A 21,266-nucleotide genomic window follows, 5' to 3' on the forward strand; every position below is an offset into this window, starting at 1 on the left:
TAAAGCAGATACTATTATTAAGTCCATTTCACAGATTAGGTAACTGAGGCACAGAGCTATTAAATAACTTGCTCAAGGTTACTCAGTTTAGAAATAGCAAAGCCAGGACTTGAACTAAGGCAAAATAGCTCCAGAATACATGCTCCTAACTATTACACCTCAACTATCTCAAAGAACAACTTTGAAACCTCAGAAAGAAAATACTATTAGAAGAGGAGTAAGGAGATTATTAGCTTTTTCTTTACATATCAATGTATAGCTTCACTTTTTACAACAAGTAAGTTTTAATTTGAAGGTCATCAAATAAAATATTCTTCTGGCACTTCAAGAAAAAGGGTATCCTGCTGGTCAAAGTCATATGAAAAGGCACTCAACTCTCCTAGACATGAGGGAAATGCAAATTAAAACCATAGTGAGATACCATTGTGCATACATTTAGCCAAAACAACTAAGATTTAAAGAATAATATCAATTTTGGCTATAACAAATGGAAACCAGTGGAATTCTAATACACTACTGGTGGGAGTATGAATCAATATAGCCACTTTAGCAAACTATTTGGCAGGATTTATTAAAGCTGAACATATGATACATATATACCTAGACCCAGCCATTCCACTCCTAGATATATACCCAACAGATATGCACTTATATATACGTTCAAGGAAGGGCATATTTAAGAATGTTGATAGCAGCATCATTCATAATAGCCCCAAACTGAAAAGAACTCAAATGTTCATCAATAGTTCAGCAGATAAATAAATTGTAGTATAACAACAAAATGAGACACATATTGCATTGAGAAGGAATTAACTATTGCTACGTGCAACACATGGATAAATCTCATAAATGAGGGAAAGAAGCTAGAAAAACACAAAAAGCTATCCTCTGTACTACTAAGTGAAAGAAGCCAATCTGCAAAGGCTACACACTGTATGAGTCTAACTATATGACATTCTGGAAAATGCAAAACTATGGAGACAGCAAAAAGATCAGTGATTGTGCACGCCAGGGGTGGAGGGAAGAATAGACGGAGCGCAGAGGATTTGGGGGGCTGTGAAAATACTCTGTATGATACTATAATGCTGGATACATGTCATTATACATTTGTCCAAACCTATAGAATGTACAACACCAAGAGTGAACCCTAACGTAAACTACAGACTTTGGGTGATTATGGTGTATCAGTAGGTTCATCAGTTGTAACAAATGTACCACTCTGGTGGGGAATGATGATAAGGCAGGAGACTATACATGTGGGGAGGGGGAAGGGGTATATAGGGAATATCTGTACTTTCAATTTTGCTGTGAACCTAAAAATGCTCTTAAAAATAGTCTTTAAAAAAAAACATGCACTTTATGATTCCATTTATAGAAAGATCAAAATCAAGCAAAATTAATATAAAATGTTAGAAGTCAGCAGACTGGTTCCTTTTGGGGGGAGCAGTGAGTTAGGAAGCTTCTGAGGTGGTAGCAGTGATTTGTGCTGGTTTACAAGGGTGAGTTCACATTGTGAAAATTCAGTGGATTTATTAGTTAGGATTTATTCCTTTTCCCATATATGTTATACTTCAGTAAAAAGTATTTTTCAAAGATACATTGTTTTGGAGTTAAAAACAATAACATGAGAAAAGTATCCAGACATACATTATTCATACTGTCAAAATGCTACTCAAGCCTGCACCTTTCCTTTTGAAGTTCACAGGAGGGCTTATCTCTAGAAATGTATTTAAAAAGTGATCAATTAAAAAGTGCTGGTATGTCTCCATCCTGGATCCATTCATTGTTAACAAAGGTGTCTGGCAAAAAGCTAAATGCTATTGGATCTCCCAAGACAAATTTAACATGATTGTACTTAGAAGAAATAGGAATTGCATGGTCCTGCTAAAGAAGAAAATATTTGTCTTCAACTGTGGCAGAGATTAAAGAACCTTTGTTGTTGTTGCTTTCTTTGTTTAATAAGCACACTATAAGGAATGGCCTCTCTGTTCACTGATTCACGTATCAAGTCTCAAATAGAGACAGTATGGCCGGATTTTAAGATGGTGGACTAAATACTTACTGCAGTCATGCCTCTCCCACAACAAATCCATAGAAATGATAAGAAGGGTAGATATTTTTGCAGGAGAGGAGGAGAAAAGGAAAAGTAGAAGGAAAGAAGAAGAGGGAAAATTGGGAGCTTGGGATTGACATATACGCACTACTATATATAAAATAGATAACTAATAAGGCCCTACTGTGTAGCACAGGGAACTCTACTCACTACTCTGTAATGACCTATATGGGAAAAGAGTCTTAAAAAGAGTGGATATATTTATATGTATAACAGATTCACTTTACTGTACACCTGAAACTAACACAACATTGTAAATCAACTACACTCCAGTAAAAATTTTTTAGAAAAAGAAGAAGAAGGGGGAAGGAGGAACAGGAATAAAAAGAAGGAGGAAGAACAGGAGGGGGGATATAGGCAGGAGCAGAAGTGTAGAAGGAGTGGGGGAGGGGAGGAGGAACATGAGCATAAATGTACTTGGGCAATGGGGGTAGAAGGGGACTTTCAATGGATGAGAATCTCTGAGGAATCCCTAGGACAGAAAACAAATAGGATTGACTGAAAAGAGAAACCACAACGCTAATTGTGAGCAAAAGCCATTGTGGAAGGTGGGCACAACACAAAGTGTGTTTTGTTCCCAAAAGTGTTTTATACCAAAAGGATTACATGCCTCACAGTTAGGATTATGTAGCCATTTGATGAGAAACCTGATTTTTTTTTAATGGATTGGGTAAGATCATCTGCTCACTCATAGGACAGAGGCAGTAGAAGAGAGTTCAATTCAACATTCATTGAGTATCTTCTGTATGCAAACATGCGGCTAGATACTAGGAGTACTGTGATGAAAAAATGGCCACTGATCATGAGGAATACACCCTACTGCAGGAGACAGACACATGAACACATCATTTCAATATGATGTCATTAAATGTATGGGGTGATACAGGAGGACGGAGAGCAAATCGCTTACACAAATGTGATAAGGCTTCCTGGAGGAGATGACACCCACCCAACCCGAGTCTTGAAGGATGAATTAGAATCAATATGCCAGAGTGACAAAGGGTTGGTGTGCCCCCCAGTGGAGCTTGTATGCAATACTAACAAATGGGGATTTCATCTGGGAGGTGATAGGAATTGAAAAGTTTTAAGTAGGGTGGCTAATTCTGCATTTTTGGATAGATCACTCTAGTTGCCATTCAGAGGGTGGGTCTCAAAGGATAAGAAGCAGGAAGCTTCTGGAAGCAGGCAGCCACAGAGTTGGGAGGCAGTTTCAGATGATTGGGTCAGAGAGAGTGAGGGCAGAGTTAGGAGAGAGAAAAGGGGATAGACAGAGAGGATAAAAAAAAGAAAAATAGGAAGAGTTGAATAGTATCTAAGATTTGAGCTTTTTGACAGGAAGATGGTGGTGGCATTAACTAGAAACTGGCCCCACAGAAAAAGAAATGAGTTCGGAATAGAAAATAATTATTTCCATTTTAGACACAGTGCATTCCTGCAATATTGGTAAACGGACATATCCAGAAGGAAATTAGATAAATGATTCTGAAGGAGAAACATTAAGACTAGGAATATGGCTTTGGGGGGTAATGGGCATCTAAGTGATACTTAAACCCGTGAGAGTAAGTAACAGTCACCAAGAAGAAAGGGCAGAGATTGCAGAACACTAGGCCAAGGGTAGAGCTCCAGAGAATACTGCCGTATAAGGGGTAGATAGAAGACGATCCCACAAAGAGTCTATAGAAAGTTGGGAAAGAATCCTGAGAGAATGATGCCTTGGAAACTATAAAGTATAGTGCTTCCGGAAAGAGAGAGTCTGGTGTGGGAGAGAGGTCCAGTAAGTCATGTGTTCATTAGATTTGACAACATGGAGGTCATTGTTTCTATGGCAAGAGCAGTTTCATTGGCGTGTAGGGCTGGAAGCCTGTGTGTTATGGGCTGAGAAGGGAATAGGAGGTGGAGACTACAACTGGAGACTTAGAAACAACCCCAAAGGGAATGAGAAAGATTAGGTAGCAGGTAGAGGAAGACATGAGATCGTAAGATCTGGTTTTTTGTTTGTTTTACTCATGGAAAAGACTTGACTACATTTATACATTGAAAGGGAAGAGAAAGAAATTGAAAATGCAGGAAATAGAAGGAATTGTTCATGAAATCATGTGCTGTAGCATCCTGGGGGTGGGGAGATGGGACCCATGAGCAAGAGAAAACTGTGGGTATCTTAAGCAAGGGACAAAAGAGAACAAAAATTTGGCCTATGTCGTGTTTGATCTAAAGAATCCCAGTTAATTCCACGAAGTCAGAGGGAAGGTGACCATGATGGGAGTGGCTGTCCATTAAGGGGTCTGAGGCAAGCGGTGAAGGTTGGCAGCAGTCCCTGCAGGACTAAACTGAGCCATAACAAATAACAGGACTGTGCAGTGGTGTAGAGAGCCCACAAAGACCATGAATTTATAGTAACTAATCTGCACATTTGTGAGTTTTTCTTTTCTAGTGGCACTCAGTCCACTGAGATAGTAAAAGAGAAAATGAATTAGGTTTTCTCTCAGAGCTGGGGGTTTGCCAGTAGTGGGAAACAAAAGACAGTTCAGGGTGCTGGCGAGATAGTGATCCAGGAGATCAATGTATGATCTTAGGCTAAGACAAGTCTTTGATCCTGGAAGTATCCAAGGACTAGAGGTGGAAATAGAGAACAACTAAGCTGGAAAGAGAAGAGTTTGTGTCTGAAACATGGGGGTCTGTTAAGCACTGGAGTAGTCATTTGGAAATAGAGAGGATAATGCACTCTAGGGAAAGAGAATCACATGGGTAAAGACAGATGCAAAGAGGAACAGAAAGATTTTCAGTGTAACTGGAACACATGTTGCAGAGAGCAAGGTAGCGTAAGATCAAGGTGGAAACATGCTTTAGGCCAGGTTGTGAAGAGCCTACGAAGGTAGGGACATTGGTTCCTCTAAGAGGCCTGAAGTCCACCCAAGTTCTCAGGCAGGGGAGTCCCAGCTGGGTGTGGTTGTGCAGGCGGTGCCTGGTACCGGAGCTCTCCACGGGGGGCTGAACTCCAAGCCAAGCTCTCTTTGCCACCCCACTCACTCTGCTCCCTGGCTGCTTCTGCAGGAGGCAAATACCTTTTCTTTAATTTACCACCCTCCCCTCCCAGAGGGGAAGCGCTTCTCCAAATCATCTGAGGGGATGCCTTTCTTATTGGCCAGCAATATCTCTGAGTGGAGTGACATGATCGGATGGACTTTTCAGGGTGACCTCTCTGGCCATGGTGTAGAAGATGACCTAGAATGAGGAGGCACGGTAAACAGGAGAGTAGAACAGTTATCAACAGAGCAGGGACCTGACCGAAAGTAGCAGCCAGGAAGGAAGAAGTGAGGCCAGATGCAGGAGCAAGCTTTGTAGCAGAATTAACACTGGGTGCCTTAGGGACATAGGGACAGCAGGAAAGGGAAAAGTTGAAGATGACTCAGATTTCTTCTCCACTGTCTTCCTAGACGTGACCACAATTAATGCTCAATTAATATTTTGTCACATGAAGAAAAATAAATAATAGAGTTGCAAGCAACAAAGACACTTTCAAGAGAAAGATACTGTCTGTTTGGGTGGAACTCTCTACCCAGAGGAAACAATATCTTTAGTTAGCCTCCTAAATTTTGAGTGAGTTGTAGAACTCAGAGCACCCATCTAGAAATTTAGAAAGAGTTCTTCCTAAGCACTGTTCACAGCCTTCGCTGAACGTTCAAATAACCTGAGAAGTTTTTTAAAATCCCAATGCCTATACCGGACCAACTGACTCAGAAACTCTGGGGATGGGACCCAGGCATCTATATTTTTTAAAGCTCCGGCAGTGGTTCCAGTAGATAGTCAGCTGCTCCCATGGAACTTTGCAAATCCTATTCCAGATTTCTAGATGTGGTCATTAACACAGTGTAGACAAGAGCTGGGTCAGAGACAGGGAAGGATGGTTTAACATATTTGACCATCCTGTCACAATGAATCCTCCATTTCTGATGAAATCCTTTTACCTAGTGACCAGTTCTTCAAAATTAATTTCAACATCTTGGCAAAAGATGAAAAAACTTAAAGAAGTGGATTACATTGCTTCACTGATTTTAGGAAACTGAACCATGGGTCAAATGTGGTGCAAAATAGGGACTTTTTTTAAATGATAGTTTAAAAAGTAAGTAATGCACAGATTTGGAAGCTATTTTAAGATCCCTTTATTCTGCTAAAGTTATATGTGTTCCAGGGGTCAGAAAGACCAAATACTACAGAAGAAAAAACAGAAAAGTTTAAAAAATAATTTAAGAGTGAGAATGAGGATGTTTTTATACAGAGTAGAAAATTTGTTGGAAAAAAGGAAAAGCAAAAAAACCAAGGGCAAGCAGAGCTCTAGGCTCCAGCCCAGGGGCTTTCCCATTAAATTCTGCACTGTGACTTGGAGACCTCTCAACTCCGTGAATCTCATTTTCTTCCCTTTTAAGTGGGCGACCTCACCCTGCTGAGTGCCAGTCCTCTCTAGCAGGCAAACATTCTCATTCTATCATGTTTTACTCAAAGTTGAACTGGCTAAAAGTAACTTAAGTCTTGCCCTTCTTGACACGAAGGCAAGAACAGCATTGCTCACCAAAAGGCATGGTCTGAGAACCCCTCCCAGGCCAGGGTTATTTTTTACTAATCCACAACAGATAAGGATTTGAGAGTAAAGGTTTAGAAACTTTCACAGAAATTGAATAATCTGTCAAGTCACATACCAAAATATTGAGGCTTGTATTTTGCATATCTTTGTGTTATTTCACTTTTCTGTTAATTAATTTTATAAAAATATAAGTCCACAGCAAAGTAGAACTTGTTTTTCATTGGTCTTTTACCATGGACAGCTTGGGAAGCGCTGAGCTAGACCGGTGTTATATTTGAACATCAATGCAAAAGGTGCACACAAAAGAGAAAAGGTGAATGCGGCTAATTTTTACCTTACCCACTTTGGATTCATGTTTTAAAAGTCTATTTCATTTTACTTTAGATTGTTATTATTAAGTTATTTTGTGCCATAGGTTTATCTGCATTGTTAGCAGCTTTTTAAAAGAAAACCGCCTTCACAACATTGTAAATTAACAATAATTCAATAAAAAAAGAAAAAGAAAGTAAACAGTCTATATTAGAAAACAAGTCGTAAAGGGTCGGTTTAGCAATACAGCCGTCCCTCGGTGTGACTGGGGGATTGGTCCCAGGAGCCCCCGCGCATACCAAAGTCTGAGGATGCCCAAGTCCCTTATGTAAAATGGTGTAGTTCAACGAATACAATCAGCTCTCTGAATCTGGGAGGCGAAACCCACGGATATGGAGGGCCGAACGTACGAGCTCATTTTCTGGGAGGAACCACAATGTCAGGTAACAGGGAGAAGTGATTAATTTCCTGTTGGGAAAGGGAGGTACTCTCCTTTTCAAGAAGCAAATTAAGTCTCTCCCTCCTGACTGGAAACGGCTATCATAGGGTATGAAACTATTAATGTAGGAACACCCTTGTTTAAATACGAGGGAGCCTGAACAGGGAGGTTCATTTTCCCAAGATCGTGCCAGCTAGCGCATGGGGAGGCCAGGATTCAAACCCAAGACTCTGTACACTAACAATGCCTGTATTCTTTCTGCTGCTCCACCATAAAAATGCTCCAGGGGGAACCCTGAGAGTGAATGCTGATGTAAGCTTCACTTCCAGGTGCCTGAAATAGGGTAATAAATAGTAAAATAATGTGGAGTGCTTATGAATCTCCTTAAACATAAATTTCCTTGTTCTATTTAGAGCTTTCTGCAATAGACAAGATCAGTGTTTGTCCCAGACTGATTTGCACATCACACAGGGAAATACGAGAGGAGAGGAATGTCAGTGCTATCCACACCAGCTGTCTTGAGACTGGTTTGATCTAAGTTACTAATAAACATGCTCTAGAAGCAAACCACCCGGTCCTTTTAGGAAATAAGTGGGATATCAGTTAAAAGTAAGTGAATATGCTTTAGAAATATCAGGTCTTTGCAGAGATTATATAGACACTGTAAGGAATCCAGAGACTGTATTGTTTAGTTTAGTATATGCCTGTTCAGTGAACTAAACAACCTTGCTACTTCAGAGAAACATCTGCACAGGGAACTAAAATTGTGAATCAATTATCTGGCTCTCTTATCTAAACAGTGCCAGGAAAAAAAAATCAGATTTTGAATATATGGACAATACACATTTTTTTAGTCTATATTTTTAGCATTGTTTAGTTTTAGCTTGAGAATATAGTATATTATTCAGCTACATCATTGTTTACCAACAATGATATTAAAATTAATAATTAAAATTAATAAATATTAAAATTAATAACTCTGGGGGTTTGCATACTCTAAAACATTTAGCAAAATATTTTATCTTCCCTGTACATGCTCGTGACTTTTTAAAGGCACAGAGTGAATGATCCCTTAGTTCTTGGCACCACTGATTAAAAGTTAATATTTGATAAAGGTATCAAGCTATCAACACTGAAATCCGCTGGTTAGGTGCAATGGTTGTGGCCACTTCAATAACAAGAATAATCCGGATTTTTTTTAAAGCTCCTGGGTGACACTACTTGGCATATACACTGAGAAAACCATAATTCAAAAAGAGTCATGCACCACAATGTTCATTGCAGCTCTATTTACAATAGCCAGGACAGGGAAGCAACCTAAGTGTCCATCGACAGACGAATGGATAAAGAAGATGTGGCACATACATACAATGGAATATTATTCAGCCATAAAAAGAAATGAAATTGAGCTATTTGTAGTGAGGTGGACGGACCTAGAGTCTGTGATACACAGTGAAGTAAGTCAGAAAGAGAAAAACAAATACCGTATGCTAACACATATATATGGAATCTAAAAAAAAGAAAGAAAGAAAGAAAATGGTTCTGATGAACCTAGGGGCAGGACAGGAATAAAGACGCAGACATAGAGAATGGACTTGAGGACACGGGGAGGGGGAAGGGTAAGCTGTGACGAAGTGAGAGAGTGGCATGGACATATATACACTACCAAATGTAAAATAGATAGCTAGTGGGAAGCAGCTGCATCGCACAGGGAGATCAGCTCGGTGCTTTGTGACCACCTACAGGGGTGGGATAGGGAGGGTGGGATAGGGAGATGCAAGAGGGAGGGGATAAGGGTATATGTATATGTATGGCTGATTCACTTTGTTATACAGCAGAAACTAACACAAGAATGTAAAGCAATTATACTCCAATAAAGATGTTAAAAAAATAAAATAAAAGCTCCGGGGTGAAATTGGCATAGGTGGTCAAAAGACACAAATTTCCAGTTATGCGAGAAATAAGTCTTGGGGATGTAATGTACAGCATAGTGACTGCAGTTATAATACAATATTGTATATTTGAAAGTTGCTAAAGAGAGTAAATATTAAAAATTCTCATCACAAGAAAACAAATTTTGTAACTCTGTGGTGATGAATGTCAACTAAACTTACTGTGGTAATCATTTCACAATATGTACATATATCATTATGTTGTACACCTAAAACTAATACCATGTTATATGTCAACTGAATCATTTTTTAAAAATAATAAATAAAAATAAGCTCCTTATCTTATCTCAAGATAAATTTTAAGTATGTAGACCTGCTCTGAGATTATAATGGCATTAGTTCTGAGTCTTGGCGTTTGGGCATGTCATTTTTCAAGTCAACCTTCAGCTGACTGTTATGCGGTCTTAGTTGGTCTTGAGTAGACTCTGCCTATCATTTGGTCTTTTGGCCTCTGAGATACAGACAGCATATACCAGTGATGCTGTAGGATTATGTGGGAGACAGTAAAGAAATAGAAAATTAAAAACAATAAAATCTAATTACACGGAGTTTCGCTTAAAACAAAAATTGATTGAGTTCTGCCCAAAGTGGCTTGTTGTTTCCTGTGCCAGGAACTACTGTGCAGGCCCAGCAGGAAGTGTGCTACAGAGCAGGATCGCATTACACCCTTGTTTTATGGTTCATTTCACTTATTTAATGCAATCCGAGAACCTGCAAAAGGAACATGTTCGAAGGAGGGAATAGGCGTTTTGTCTTGTTTTGTTTTGTTTTTTTAAGTTTCTTTGAATCAAAACATTTGTTTTTACAAGGTGCTTATAGTCCCAGAGAAAGAGGACTTCCAGAATTGCATGGTGAAGACATTTCTCTTTGCCACAAAATTTAAAGCAGGACCCGACGCTGAGTTATGTCTAGGGTGGCTGAGTTATGTCTGTTCCCTTTGCTGGTCTACTCAGGTCATTTTAAACATGAAGAATTACAACCATGCCCATGAATGGTCTATCATTTTGAATTCTGTATCAGCTCCTCCTAGGGTCTCTGATTTGACTGAGAGCCCATGATGTTGGGGGGGACATGGGAGGAAAGGAATATATTTAACGTGCAAAAGAGCGATTCATTTGTCAAGCAACACAACGAGTTCCTTTGGCTGTATTGCTTGCAAATGTGTGAACTGAACAGCTGGACTGCCTTGTGGTGGCAGACGCCGCTCCTCACACACTGCCTCTCTTCCTCTCCAGAGACCTGAGTATGAACAACATCAGTCAGCTTCCCCCGAATCCTCTGCACGGTCTCCGCTTCCTGGAGGAGCTGTAAGTATCAGCGGAGTCGTGCCGCATCTAGTCAACACTGGACACGTTCTTGTATTTGTCTCTCGTCCTTACTGTGAGAACCAGATAAAACAAGGCAGGAAAGCTGTCAGCACCAACGATCTGGGCACATGAGGAAACACTTAGCTGGGAGGGGAAAAGAAAGAATCGCTTAGGATTCTGGAAATCAACTTATAAAAGGGTTTACCATGAAGCTACAACTTTCTAAGGTGAGGCTGAGCCAAACAAATTAAAAGTTTAAAACAAAAGCTGTTTAAAAGAGCTGGAGAGCTCTTTGGAAATAGTTAAGCAGCAGGATATTAGAAGTTTGAATACTGGTTCATGTTTATTAAAATTGCAAGTAAAGCCATAATCAAAACCAAAAATTGCCTCTTGGTTTGGCTTATGACGGGGAGAATTGCGTCCTCATTTCATAGCACCAAAACTTCTTGTCCTAATCACTTTTAATTACTGTTTTCCTACTTTTCAATTGAGCTTCCCTGAAGGCTCGAACTGAAAACCATGAAATCCACAGAGGACTTAAAACTGGTCTCTCCCAAACTCACTGTAAAAAAATAAAATTCAATTTTTTTAAAAAGGAGGAAGCTAAAATTAGCTAATGATACACAGAGGAATCTTGATTAAGTCTGGTAATCACTTTCCAGAAGATGAAAAAGAACTCTATAAACCAAAATCTGCATTTAAAAATTCATTTGATCCTCTTACTCTTTTGAGGGACGGGGACTTAGGGGAGGGATGCACCGTCGTCATAGGCTTCATGAAGAAGGTTTGGCACCATCAGCTAAATAAATCCTCTGACTGTTGATTAAAGGAATTGTTTAGGCAATGACCTCTTTTGAAAATACCCCTTTTGTAATTCCTAGAGTCCGGGTCCAATTTGGGGAGTAATTTAAATTGTTGATGTACCACACGATCCACCTTGGGAGGTGGAAAGAACCATCCATCACAACCAAATTACACTACACTGATCATTTTTTTTCAAGAGGATAATATTCTCAAATTTCTCCCCTTTCGAGTTGGATCTATATTTATTTTTGATGGCGTTAGCTTTCTCACAAATGTGATTATTTTACTACTGAAATCAGCTGAACATGCCCAGATTGTTATCGAGGAGTATGGTAAAAAAGCTTAGATTACTAGATTATACAGCAAGTTTTTATTATTCAAAAAATGGATTTTCACTTTGGGTTGTCCAGGCTCCTCTTCTCTTTTCTCTCTGGCCATTTCTGTTGCTGAAAATTTAACCCTCGTCAGGACTGGGACCATGTCTGTCCTAGTCTTGGCTGGTGTGTAATGAATAATCAATACATTTTTGATGAATGAATGAATGAACTAATGAGAAAGCCAAACATGTAAAAGGAGCTTCTTATACTTGTTCACCGCCTTAGAAAAAAGTAACAGATTTAGTTGACATGAGCCAATATTTTTAGATTATTTTTAGTAAATTTCAAACATCAGCATTTTTTTCTTGTTTACATTCTTCTCATCTGCCCTTTCTCACCATAATTATTATACAATACTTAGTCCTGTTTACCCCCATATTTCTAAAATATGCATTCCCACTGCCTTTCTCTTTAATTTCCTTATAATATGCAATGGCAAAAGGCTTCCATTCTCCTTCAACATACACCTCAGCTTTCGACCACAAACCAAATCAATAAATAATTCACTTCCCCAAGGACTTTGTTTAATAGAGTTCCTCCTTTGGTGACCCAATTCATTCAGAATAACTCCTCTTTCTTCATGAGGTGAATGTTAATTTTCATCCAAGACCAGTTCTTCAAAAGATAATTGAGAGAAAAAATAGGGGAAAGAAGGTGAGGGAACTACCATTTGAAAAGCCTACTTTTACAAATTACCTTATTTTTATGTCTCTGGAAACTCCATCAAGTATCTTGACCATGGAATCATAGAATTTCAGAAGTAGATGGGACCCTTTAAAGACTATTCGTTCCATTTCCTCCTTCTGTTCTGAAATTCCCTCTGCTGAGCTGGCCAACTTGCTGAATTTAAAAGCAAGACCACTTTCCCATATATAATTCTGTGCTGCATCTAACTGATGTTTTGAAGACATCATTATTCATTTAGTGGCAAAAGGGGATAATATTTATAGAACCTGGAAAAATGATCAACTCTGCTTGGTCTATTCCTTTCTTCCCAAGGATAAATTTAGGGTGTTGTGGGTTTAAACACACACATCCACTTAGCAGAGCATTTTGATCATGCCTTTGTTATGTGCTGATTGTTTCCGTTAGACTCAGCTATGTTTAAGTCTGTATTCTCTTCTGGAGTATAAGATCTTCGAAATAATAATATAATTATACTGACAACAGTAATAGCTTACTCTGTGACAGGCACTGTTCAAAATGTTTTGCACACATTATCCCACTGAATCCTCTTAGCAACCCCATAAAAGTAGATATTATTATTATTCTCACTTCAAAATTATAAAAAAAAACAAAAAAAAAAAACAAGTACAGAGAAAACAAGGAACTTACCCAAGATAATGGAGTACATAAGTGTCAGAACTAAGATTCAAATTCACTTTCAAAGCCATACTCAGAAAGCAGAAGGAGGCTTTGGAATTGTTCTTCATTCACCTGTGCTTTTCTTTTCCCCGATAGTACCTAGTATAGTGGTCTGCACAGCTGAACACTTTAAACTCTTGTTAAACTGAGCTTTGTAATGATAGGTGTGTTCATCTGTCTGTGTCTGGGTATATGTGAGGGAATGAAAAAGAGTGAGACAGAAAGCAAGAAAGAGCTGTCTACCCAGCAGGGAGAGATTGGATATGCAGGTTATTTGTTCACTACCCTCATATATTGGCTCTGAGAAAAGTATCATCATAATTTTCAGGTGCAGAATTTCACATTACTCAACAGGAACAAAACCTTAGTTATTATTTTTACATATGCATAAATATACTTAAACAGCATGTTTTATATAGTATTCTACTGGGTTGGCCAAAAAATTCGTCCAGGTTTTTCCATAAGATATTATAGTAAATAAATGACCTAATAATAAATGAACATACAGCTAGAAACAGACATTTAGATATCTGTTATTGTATGTGTTACATCTGTTGTTGTATCTGTTATTGTGTGTGTGTATCTTTTGTTATGACAAACTGTTCAAATGTTAAACTGTTCTGAAAGTATTCTTTTGCTCAGTTTACTCAGCTCATCTCTATGCTTTATTGTTTATCCATTCAGAAACTGGTACTGATATTCTCAATGATATTAATAAAATTCCCACCACAAAACTCAATTTTTAAAAAACACTATTAATAAAGCCAAGTTACCACTCTTCCCCTTAGCTCTAATTGCCCGATTATCATCTCCCTAGTTTAATCCATCTATGTCATAAGCTGTGTAGACAGTCATGATTCATCTCTCATCCATCACTGGTCCCGTATTCAAAATCCTCTAAGAATCAATAAAGTCCTAGAGGTATCCCTAACGTATTTTTTAAATATATTGTAACCCTGGAGAAAGTGGCTATGTGGAGCAAATATTTAAGAAGAATTAAAGCCATCACGATTAATGGTCTTCTTCTCTTCCTCCTGACCTTCTGGAACACTTACTACCTGTGTCACATGTCTTGGTACATTCAAGTCTTGTTTGTTATTTGTTATTTTTGTTTTATGACTCTGCAAGGTGACCAGGCATGCACAGGCCAAACGCCCTGCTGGTGCAACGTGATATCACAAGGAAGAGAGAGAGCCTTTTTCCTAAAAAAAAAAAAAAAAAAAAAAAAAATCTGAGTGTGGTTAGGCTGTGTGCTGTGTAGAGAGGAGAACACAGTACCTAGAAGCAGAAGCAAGCCCAGGACTCCTGTCCTGACTCTGCCACTTACTAGGGGATAATCCACTTGACCTCCCTGGGCCTCAGGGCATGATGGTGAAAGCCGCCCTTGCCTGTTTTGAGATTCTGAGGATCAAATGAAATGATGATGAAAGAACTTTGGTAAACTATAATTTACATATTGAGTTGTGTTAGCGAAATGAAAACACTTTCAAGAGGATTCTCACTTCCTTCTTTCCTATTTCATGAGCTTGATTTTGGAGTAATCCCAGGGATCCAGGATTTGTGAAGGAAAAACTGTTTCCAACCATGAGGTTTAACGGATATAGGCAACCAGTGCAGATAGTTTTTACCAAGTTTGAACATCCTGAGCAATAATTGCATTTCTCTCCAACAGTATCTCTCCCAGTTCTATTTCTTCAGTTTTACTAAGGACTTCATGTTGATGTTTGCTATTTGGACAAATAATAAATCCCACATTTGTTCCATCAGAGTGTGGTTCAGATGTTAGGAACTAAAAGATCGTGCCTAATGCTGACATGTACAAGTTCCTTTAAACTTAGATTGGTAGCTTGATTAAACCAGAGGGAAAAATGAATTGTTACCATTTTAAACAGTCTAAGTTAAAGGCCTTTGTTTCCCAGTACTATTTTAAAATCTTCCCAGATTCTAATGCTATTGGAATCAAATACTCGATTTAGGAAGGAAACCTGAGATGCTCTAGGGAGGTTTGTTTTTAAGTTACTATTGTTCCCTGGAACTGTTTGCTCATATTATGGTTGGCCTTAAAGAATCTCTGTATAAATAGTAGATATCTATTATTTCAGATGAAATTAGTAATGAGAAATACCACCAAACTTCCTGAAAGTACAGTCTATGCTTGTTACTTCTACTTCCTCATCATGTTGCTAAAAATAGTGAGAGCTGTCCTGCCTGTCTTTTGAGATTTTTGTCTGAAGATCAAATGAATTGATGATGAAAGAACTCTGGTAAACTCTAATTCACCTATTGGATTGTGTTAGTGAAATGAAAACACCTTCTTGCCCATAAATAATCTTCCTGACCCTTGGCCTTGTCAGAGTGCTCAGTCTCTCCTTTTCATAGATCTGGTAATTGATTATAAATGCTGCCTCTGGGCTTCCCTGGTGGCGCAGTGGTTGAGAGTCCGCCTGCCGATGCAGGGGACACGGGTTCGTGCCCCAGTCCGGGAGGATCCCACACGCCGCGGAGCAGCTGGGACCGTGAGCCATGGCCACTGAGCCTGCGCGTCTGGAGCCTGTGCTCCGCAACGGGAGAGGCCACAACAGTGAGAGGCCCGCGTACCGCAAAAAAAAAAAAAAAAAAATGCTGCCTCTTTACCTTTAAAATTTGTATTAAAATTTTTTAAAGAATTAATTTAAAATATAAGAAAAGAAAAAATGCTGCCTCTTTGAAACTTTTTTTTCTCTAGTGTTATTTTATGTTCTCTTCCAAATGTCTATTCATACAGCTGGATATAGAGATTTAGATATCTGTCCTTGTGTAGGTATGTGTATCTACATATATGTGTGTATGTATATATGTGTGTGTGTATCTACATATGTGTGTGTGTATATGTGTGTATATGTATATATGTGTGTGTGCATGTGTGTGTATGTGTGTGTATATATTATATATATATATATATACACACATATAATATATACAATTGTATGGCGATTAGGGCACTGTTCTTAAAGTGCCCTACCTTTCTGCCTCCTCTTTTTCTCCGTAGCCTTCTTTTCTCCTCTACCCCTAACATATAGACATTCCCTAGATTGCCTCCTTTCTCAGTTCTCTTCAGTTCATTCATTCAGCGTGTATTTATTTAGCCAGTGGGGACATAAGAATGAATATGACTTTCTACGTTTCATTCGTTCAGTCAAGAAGTCCCCACTCCAGGGAAACTTACAATCTAGACGGGGAGACAGATGATAAGCAAGGAAACAAACACGGATGATATTTGCTGATTATGACAAAAGTGATAAAGAACACAAACATGGTTAAGTAGAGAATAAATAACAAGGGATGACAAGGAGGGAAAGTGTCTCAAAGAAGGTGACATCTGAACTGAGCTCAGGAAGATGAGGGGAGTTGGTGGTCTGCAGAACTAGGGTAGAGTGTATCTAGTAGGAGAATAGTGTGAGCAGAGGCTCTCAGGTAGGAAAGAAAGTGATATGTTTGTGGATCTGAAAGAAGATCAGGGTGGCCAGAGCAGAGTGAGAGGGAGGGGAGGTGACAGGGGATGGGGCTGGAGAGAAAGGCAGGGGCCAAATCATGCAGGAACAATCAGGCTATGTATAGAATTCAAATAAGAGCAATGGGAAGCCGTGGAGGATTGTATGCAGCTAGTGCAATAAATAGGATTATGATTTATAAAGATTTCTCTGATTTTTGTATGCAAAATAGCTTGGGGTATTACGGAAGCAGAGAGACCTGTTAGGAGGCTACAAACTCACTAGGAGACAATTACCCTGTCTGGGAAAGAGAGTCAAGATTTGAACGACCTCTGTTATGTAGATGACCCCCAAATCCATATTTCTAGCTGAGATCTCTTTTGTCTTTGACTGCTAGACCAGTGGTTCTCAAAGTGTGGTCCCTGGACCAGCAGCATCGGCACCACACGTGAGCTTGTGAGAAACGCAAACCCCAACCCATGTGCCCCACCCCAGCCTAATGAATCAGAAACCCTGAACTCAGGACACTGCCTTTAACAAGCTCTCCTGGTGATTCTGATGCATGATGAAGTTTAAGGACTGCTACTCTAGGCCAGTTGTTCTCGAATTTTAGTGACATCAGAATCACCTACAGTGCTTGTGAAACCGCACATTGCTGGACCCTGCCACAGAGTTTCTTCAGCAGGTTGAAGGTGGAAAGGGAGGATGTCAAGAATTTGCACTTATAACAAATTCTCTGGTGATACCAATACTGCAAATCTAGGGACCACACTTTGAGAATCCTCCACTACCCCAGTGACACCTCCACCTACCCCACCAATACTTTAAAACTCAGCAAGTGCAGAACCAGATCCATTCATGAACACACAAACCATCCTCCACAACAAGATTTTACTCCTGCCTTTGCTTCTCACCATCAGCATTCTTATTATCCAAACTTATGGTCACTGTGTCTGTCACTGCCTTTGCATCTGTCATTCTTTCTCACCTCCTGTATCAGCCAGTTTCCAAGTCTTAAAGCTCATAATTCCGCATTGTCTTTCCCATTTGTTCACTCTATTTCATCACCACCTAGTTCAGGTTCTTACTGTCTCCTCTGGATAACTGTTCAAATTTGTTGACTAATCTCCTGATTCTCCCAATAATTAACAATTGAATCATTGTCTCTGGGGATGGAGACCATGAAGGTCTCTAGGTGATCTTATCAGTATGAAACTGTGAGGACTGCTTCAGAGTTTCCCACCTTGCAGAGGCATTAGAATCACCCAGAGAATTTTTAAAACTACTAATTACCAGGGTCCATTTCCAGAGATTCTGATTTAATGGGTCTCAGTGGAGACCCAGACATCATTCTTTTAAAGCTCTACTGGGGGCTGGGACCCACTGGGATATATGGAAGCTTTACAGCAGAGGAAGAGAGTCAGGCACTCATCGTTGACTGGACCTAGGGACTGAAAGGAAGTCTGAAGGTGCAAGATGACTCTGAGTAAGGTTATAACATTAGGTGCTAGGAGACAGGTGAGGCACTGTCAATAGAAACAGGGCATTCAAGGGGAATAACTGATAATTTGGAGGCAAGAGGATGTCTGGTTCTGGGTTTACTAAGTGCACGGTGCCAGCAGGACATCCAAATGGGAATGTCACTAACAAAGTTGGAATGTGAGTCTGGAGTGTGATGATTCTGTTCTAGAGAGAATGATTGGAAAGTTGTTTACAAAGAGGTGATTGCGGAAGGTGCCGGAGCAGATGAGGACTTTGAGAGAGGGTAGAGGCTCTGTTTCCCAGTATGGGTCTTTATCCATATTAAACTCACCTGGGCTGCTAATTAAAATGCAGATTCCTGAGTCATTTCCCCCAGAAACTCTAAGTCACTAAACCTGAGTTGGGGCCTGCCTGGGGATCTGAATTTTTGATGACTCCTAAGACAATGGCAATGCACACTAAACTTTGAGTGCCACTAGATAAAGGAAGAAAGACAGTTGTGAGGACAGAAACTTGAAGAACATCTATGTTTGGAGGATGAGCATTAAAAGAGGGGTGAACACAGAGAAAGACAAATATCATATAGTATCACTTATATGTGGAACCTTAAAAAAACGATACAAATGAACTTATATACAAAACAGAAATAGACTCACAGACATAGAAAACAAACTTATGGTTACCACAGGGGAAAGTGGGGAGGGGGATAAATTAGGAGTTAGGGATTAACAGATACTCATTATTATATATAAAATAGATAACCAATAAGGACCTACTGTATAGCACAGGGAACTATAGTCAATATTTTGTAATAACCTATAAGGGAAAAGAACCTGAAAAGAATGTATATATGATATATATGCACGTATACGTATAACTGAATCACTTTGCTGTACATCTGAAACTAACACAATATTGTAAATCAACTATACTCAAAAAAAAAAAAATGAGGGGCTAGAAAGAAGAGAGGGAAACAACCAGCCATAGTCATGAGAGCAGAGAGATTGTACAGGATCCGGAAGGCAATGGGAGGACTTTGAATAAGAGGCAGGGAGCAGGGCTTCCCTGATGGCACAGTGGTTAAGGATCCACCTGCCAATGCAGGGGACACAGGTTCAAGCCCTGGTCCGGGAAGATCCCACATGCCGCGGAGCAACTAAGCCCTGCACCGCAACTACTGAGCCTGCGCTCTAGGGCCCGCAAGCCACACTACTGAGCCCACGTGCCACAACTACTGAAGCCTGCGCACCTAGAGCCCGCGCACCGCAACGAAGAGTAGCCCCCGCTCGCTGCAACTAGAGAAAGCCCACGTGCAGCAACAAAGACCCAATGCAGCCAAAAGTATAAATAAATAAATAAATAAAAATGAAAAGTAGATTGTAAAATAATATTTAAAAACAAAAGAGGCAGTGAACAACGGTTTTCCTATGGCCAGTGCCTCAAGTGATGCAGTCACTTGCATCCTTGGGTTTTTCCTGTTTCAGATTGGTTGCTCCTGATCAACCCAAGCTCCAGACCAACCTACTTTTGACCAAAGTTATGTTTAAAACCTCAGATATTGGAGCCCAAATGCTATGGTTGAACCAAATTCTCTTGTGTAAACTTTTCTACGTAAGCATGAGCAAATAGGCCCAGTTTCCTTGTAAAAGGGGAATTAATAATCATGTCCCTTGTTTAATGTGATTTTTAAAATCACTAGGTAACACAATGTATATAAAGTACTTTACGTTGTGCCTAGAACTTGTAAGTTGTTTTACAAAAAGTACATACTATTTTTGTGACCCAAAGGACTGTACGTGGCATATTGAAAGTGCTCAAATAAATTGCTGAGTTTAAATTTGATGCATAATGAAGAAGGAATATTCTTCAGCTGTTTCTGATCTGTTTATGTAGTGGCTAGCCAGCGATCTTGCAATAGTTAGGCCAGACCTGAAGTAACTCTAGCACTATGGCCAACTGTCTTTGGAAACAAGATCAAATGATCCATCAGTACATATTAATTCAGCTCCCTGCTCTAGGCAGGCAATAAGATTCTTGACCTTAGGAGCCTATAATCAAATCAAGTAGACTACATATAAAATGGTAGAAAATGAACCTTTATAGACAGCATTGTATAGAATATAACCTATAGGAAAGTTGACTGTGGACTGAGGTAATTAGGAATACTTCACAAAGGAGTTGAAAATTGAACTTCATTAGTCTGTGGTTAAAGAAACCATAGGGCCGTATAACCACTAAAGGATCTCCCTGTTGACCTGAAGAGTTCACTTATTCAGGCCAGTGGTCTTAGCCCTTAAACATTGAAATCTGATGTTTTTGATCTTATGTAATAAGGAAAACAAAATGGACAGTTCATAAATACACAGTTTACGAGGAATGATTTGGGGCTGGACTTGACCAATTAGATATGCTTAACTTATTGGGGAAGAAAGGGTTTTTTAAAATCTCAATTTCTTGCGTTTTAAGAAAGACACTTTTTTCTACCCTGAGAAGATCCGTGGATTGTCATAATCCTTGTATTCAAGCCTGCTGAATAGGCTTCAGCAAACCTTACCAAAGATGAATGTCAGAGGTTAAATGCTAAGTATCTGGGCCCTTCCAACTAGCACAGGCATCTTATGAAAGCAAACCTAACCATGGTGAACTTAGTCGGTTACAGTGATGATGCATTACTGCCAGTGGAGGCAAGATTAAGAGATTACATCAGACTATGAGTTTCATCCTGTTTGTGTCTAACACTTCACTGACCCAGACTCTTGGCTCCTGTATGCAGGAACCCAGAGCCCAGCTTTAGTCAATTGAATTGAATTATGAATAGTCAATCTGAATGGACTAGTGTATTTGCTCGCATCACTTAGTCTTTTGAAAGTCACTAATTACAATATTAGTATGGTTTATGCTAACTTTATTTTAGGAGAATTTTTCTTCAAGTGGGAACATTTTGACATTTCAGAAATTTTATGTTTAAGTGATAGTTTAACTACAATTATTCAGGTAATTAGAAATCAGAAGAGTAAAAAGAAATTCAGAAATAGGAACAGAGCCACTGAAGTTAATATTGGAAACCAC

At 39.3% G+C, this 21,266-nt stretch overlaps 1 protein-coding gene across 2 annotated transcripts in view; it reads left to right on the forward strand.

Annotated features, from left to right (window-relative positions):
• The window catches only part of LGR5 (leucine rich repeat containing G protein-coupled receptor 5), a 119,379-nt gene that overhangs the window by 47,170 nt on the left and 50,943 nt on the right, over window positions 1-21,266 (forward strand). For both annotated transcript variants that reach the window (XM_082850154.1, XM_082850155.1), the window contains exon 2: window positions 10,628-10,699. In XM_082850154.1, coding sequence (XP_082706280.1) covers window positions 10,628-10,699 — 72 coding nt within the window. The remainder of the gene's footprint in view (window positions 1-10,627; window positions 10,700-21,266) is intronic.

This window comes from Leucopleurus acutus, assembly GCF_964270905.1.
Source record: "Leucopleurus acutus genome assembly, chromosome: 11".
NCBI classification, from domain to species: domain Eukaryota; kingdom Metazoa; phylum Chordata; class Mammalia; order Artiodactyla; family Delphinidae; genus Leucopleurus; species Leucopleurus acutus.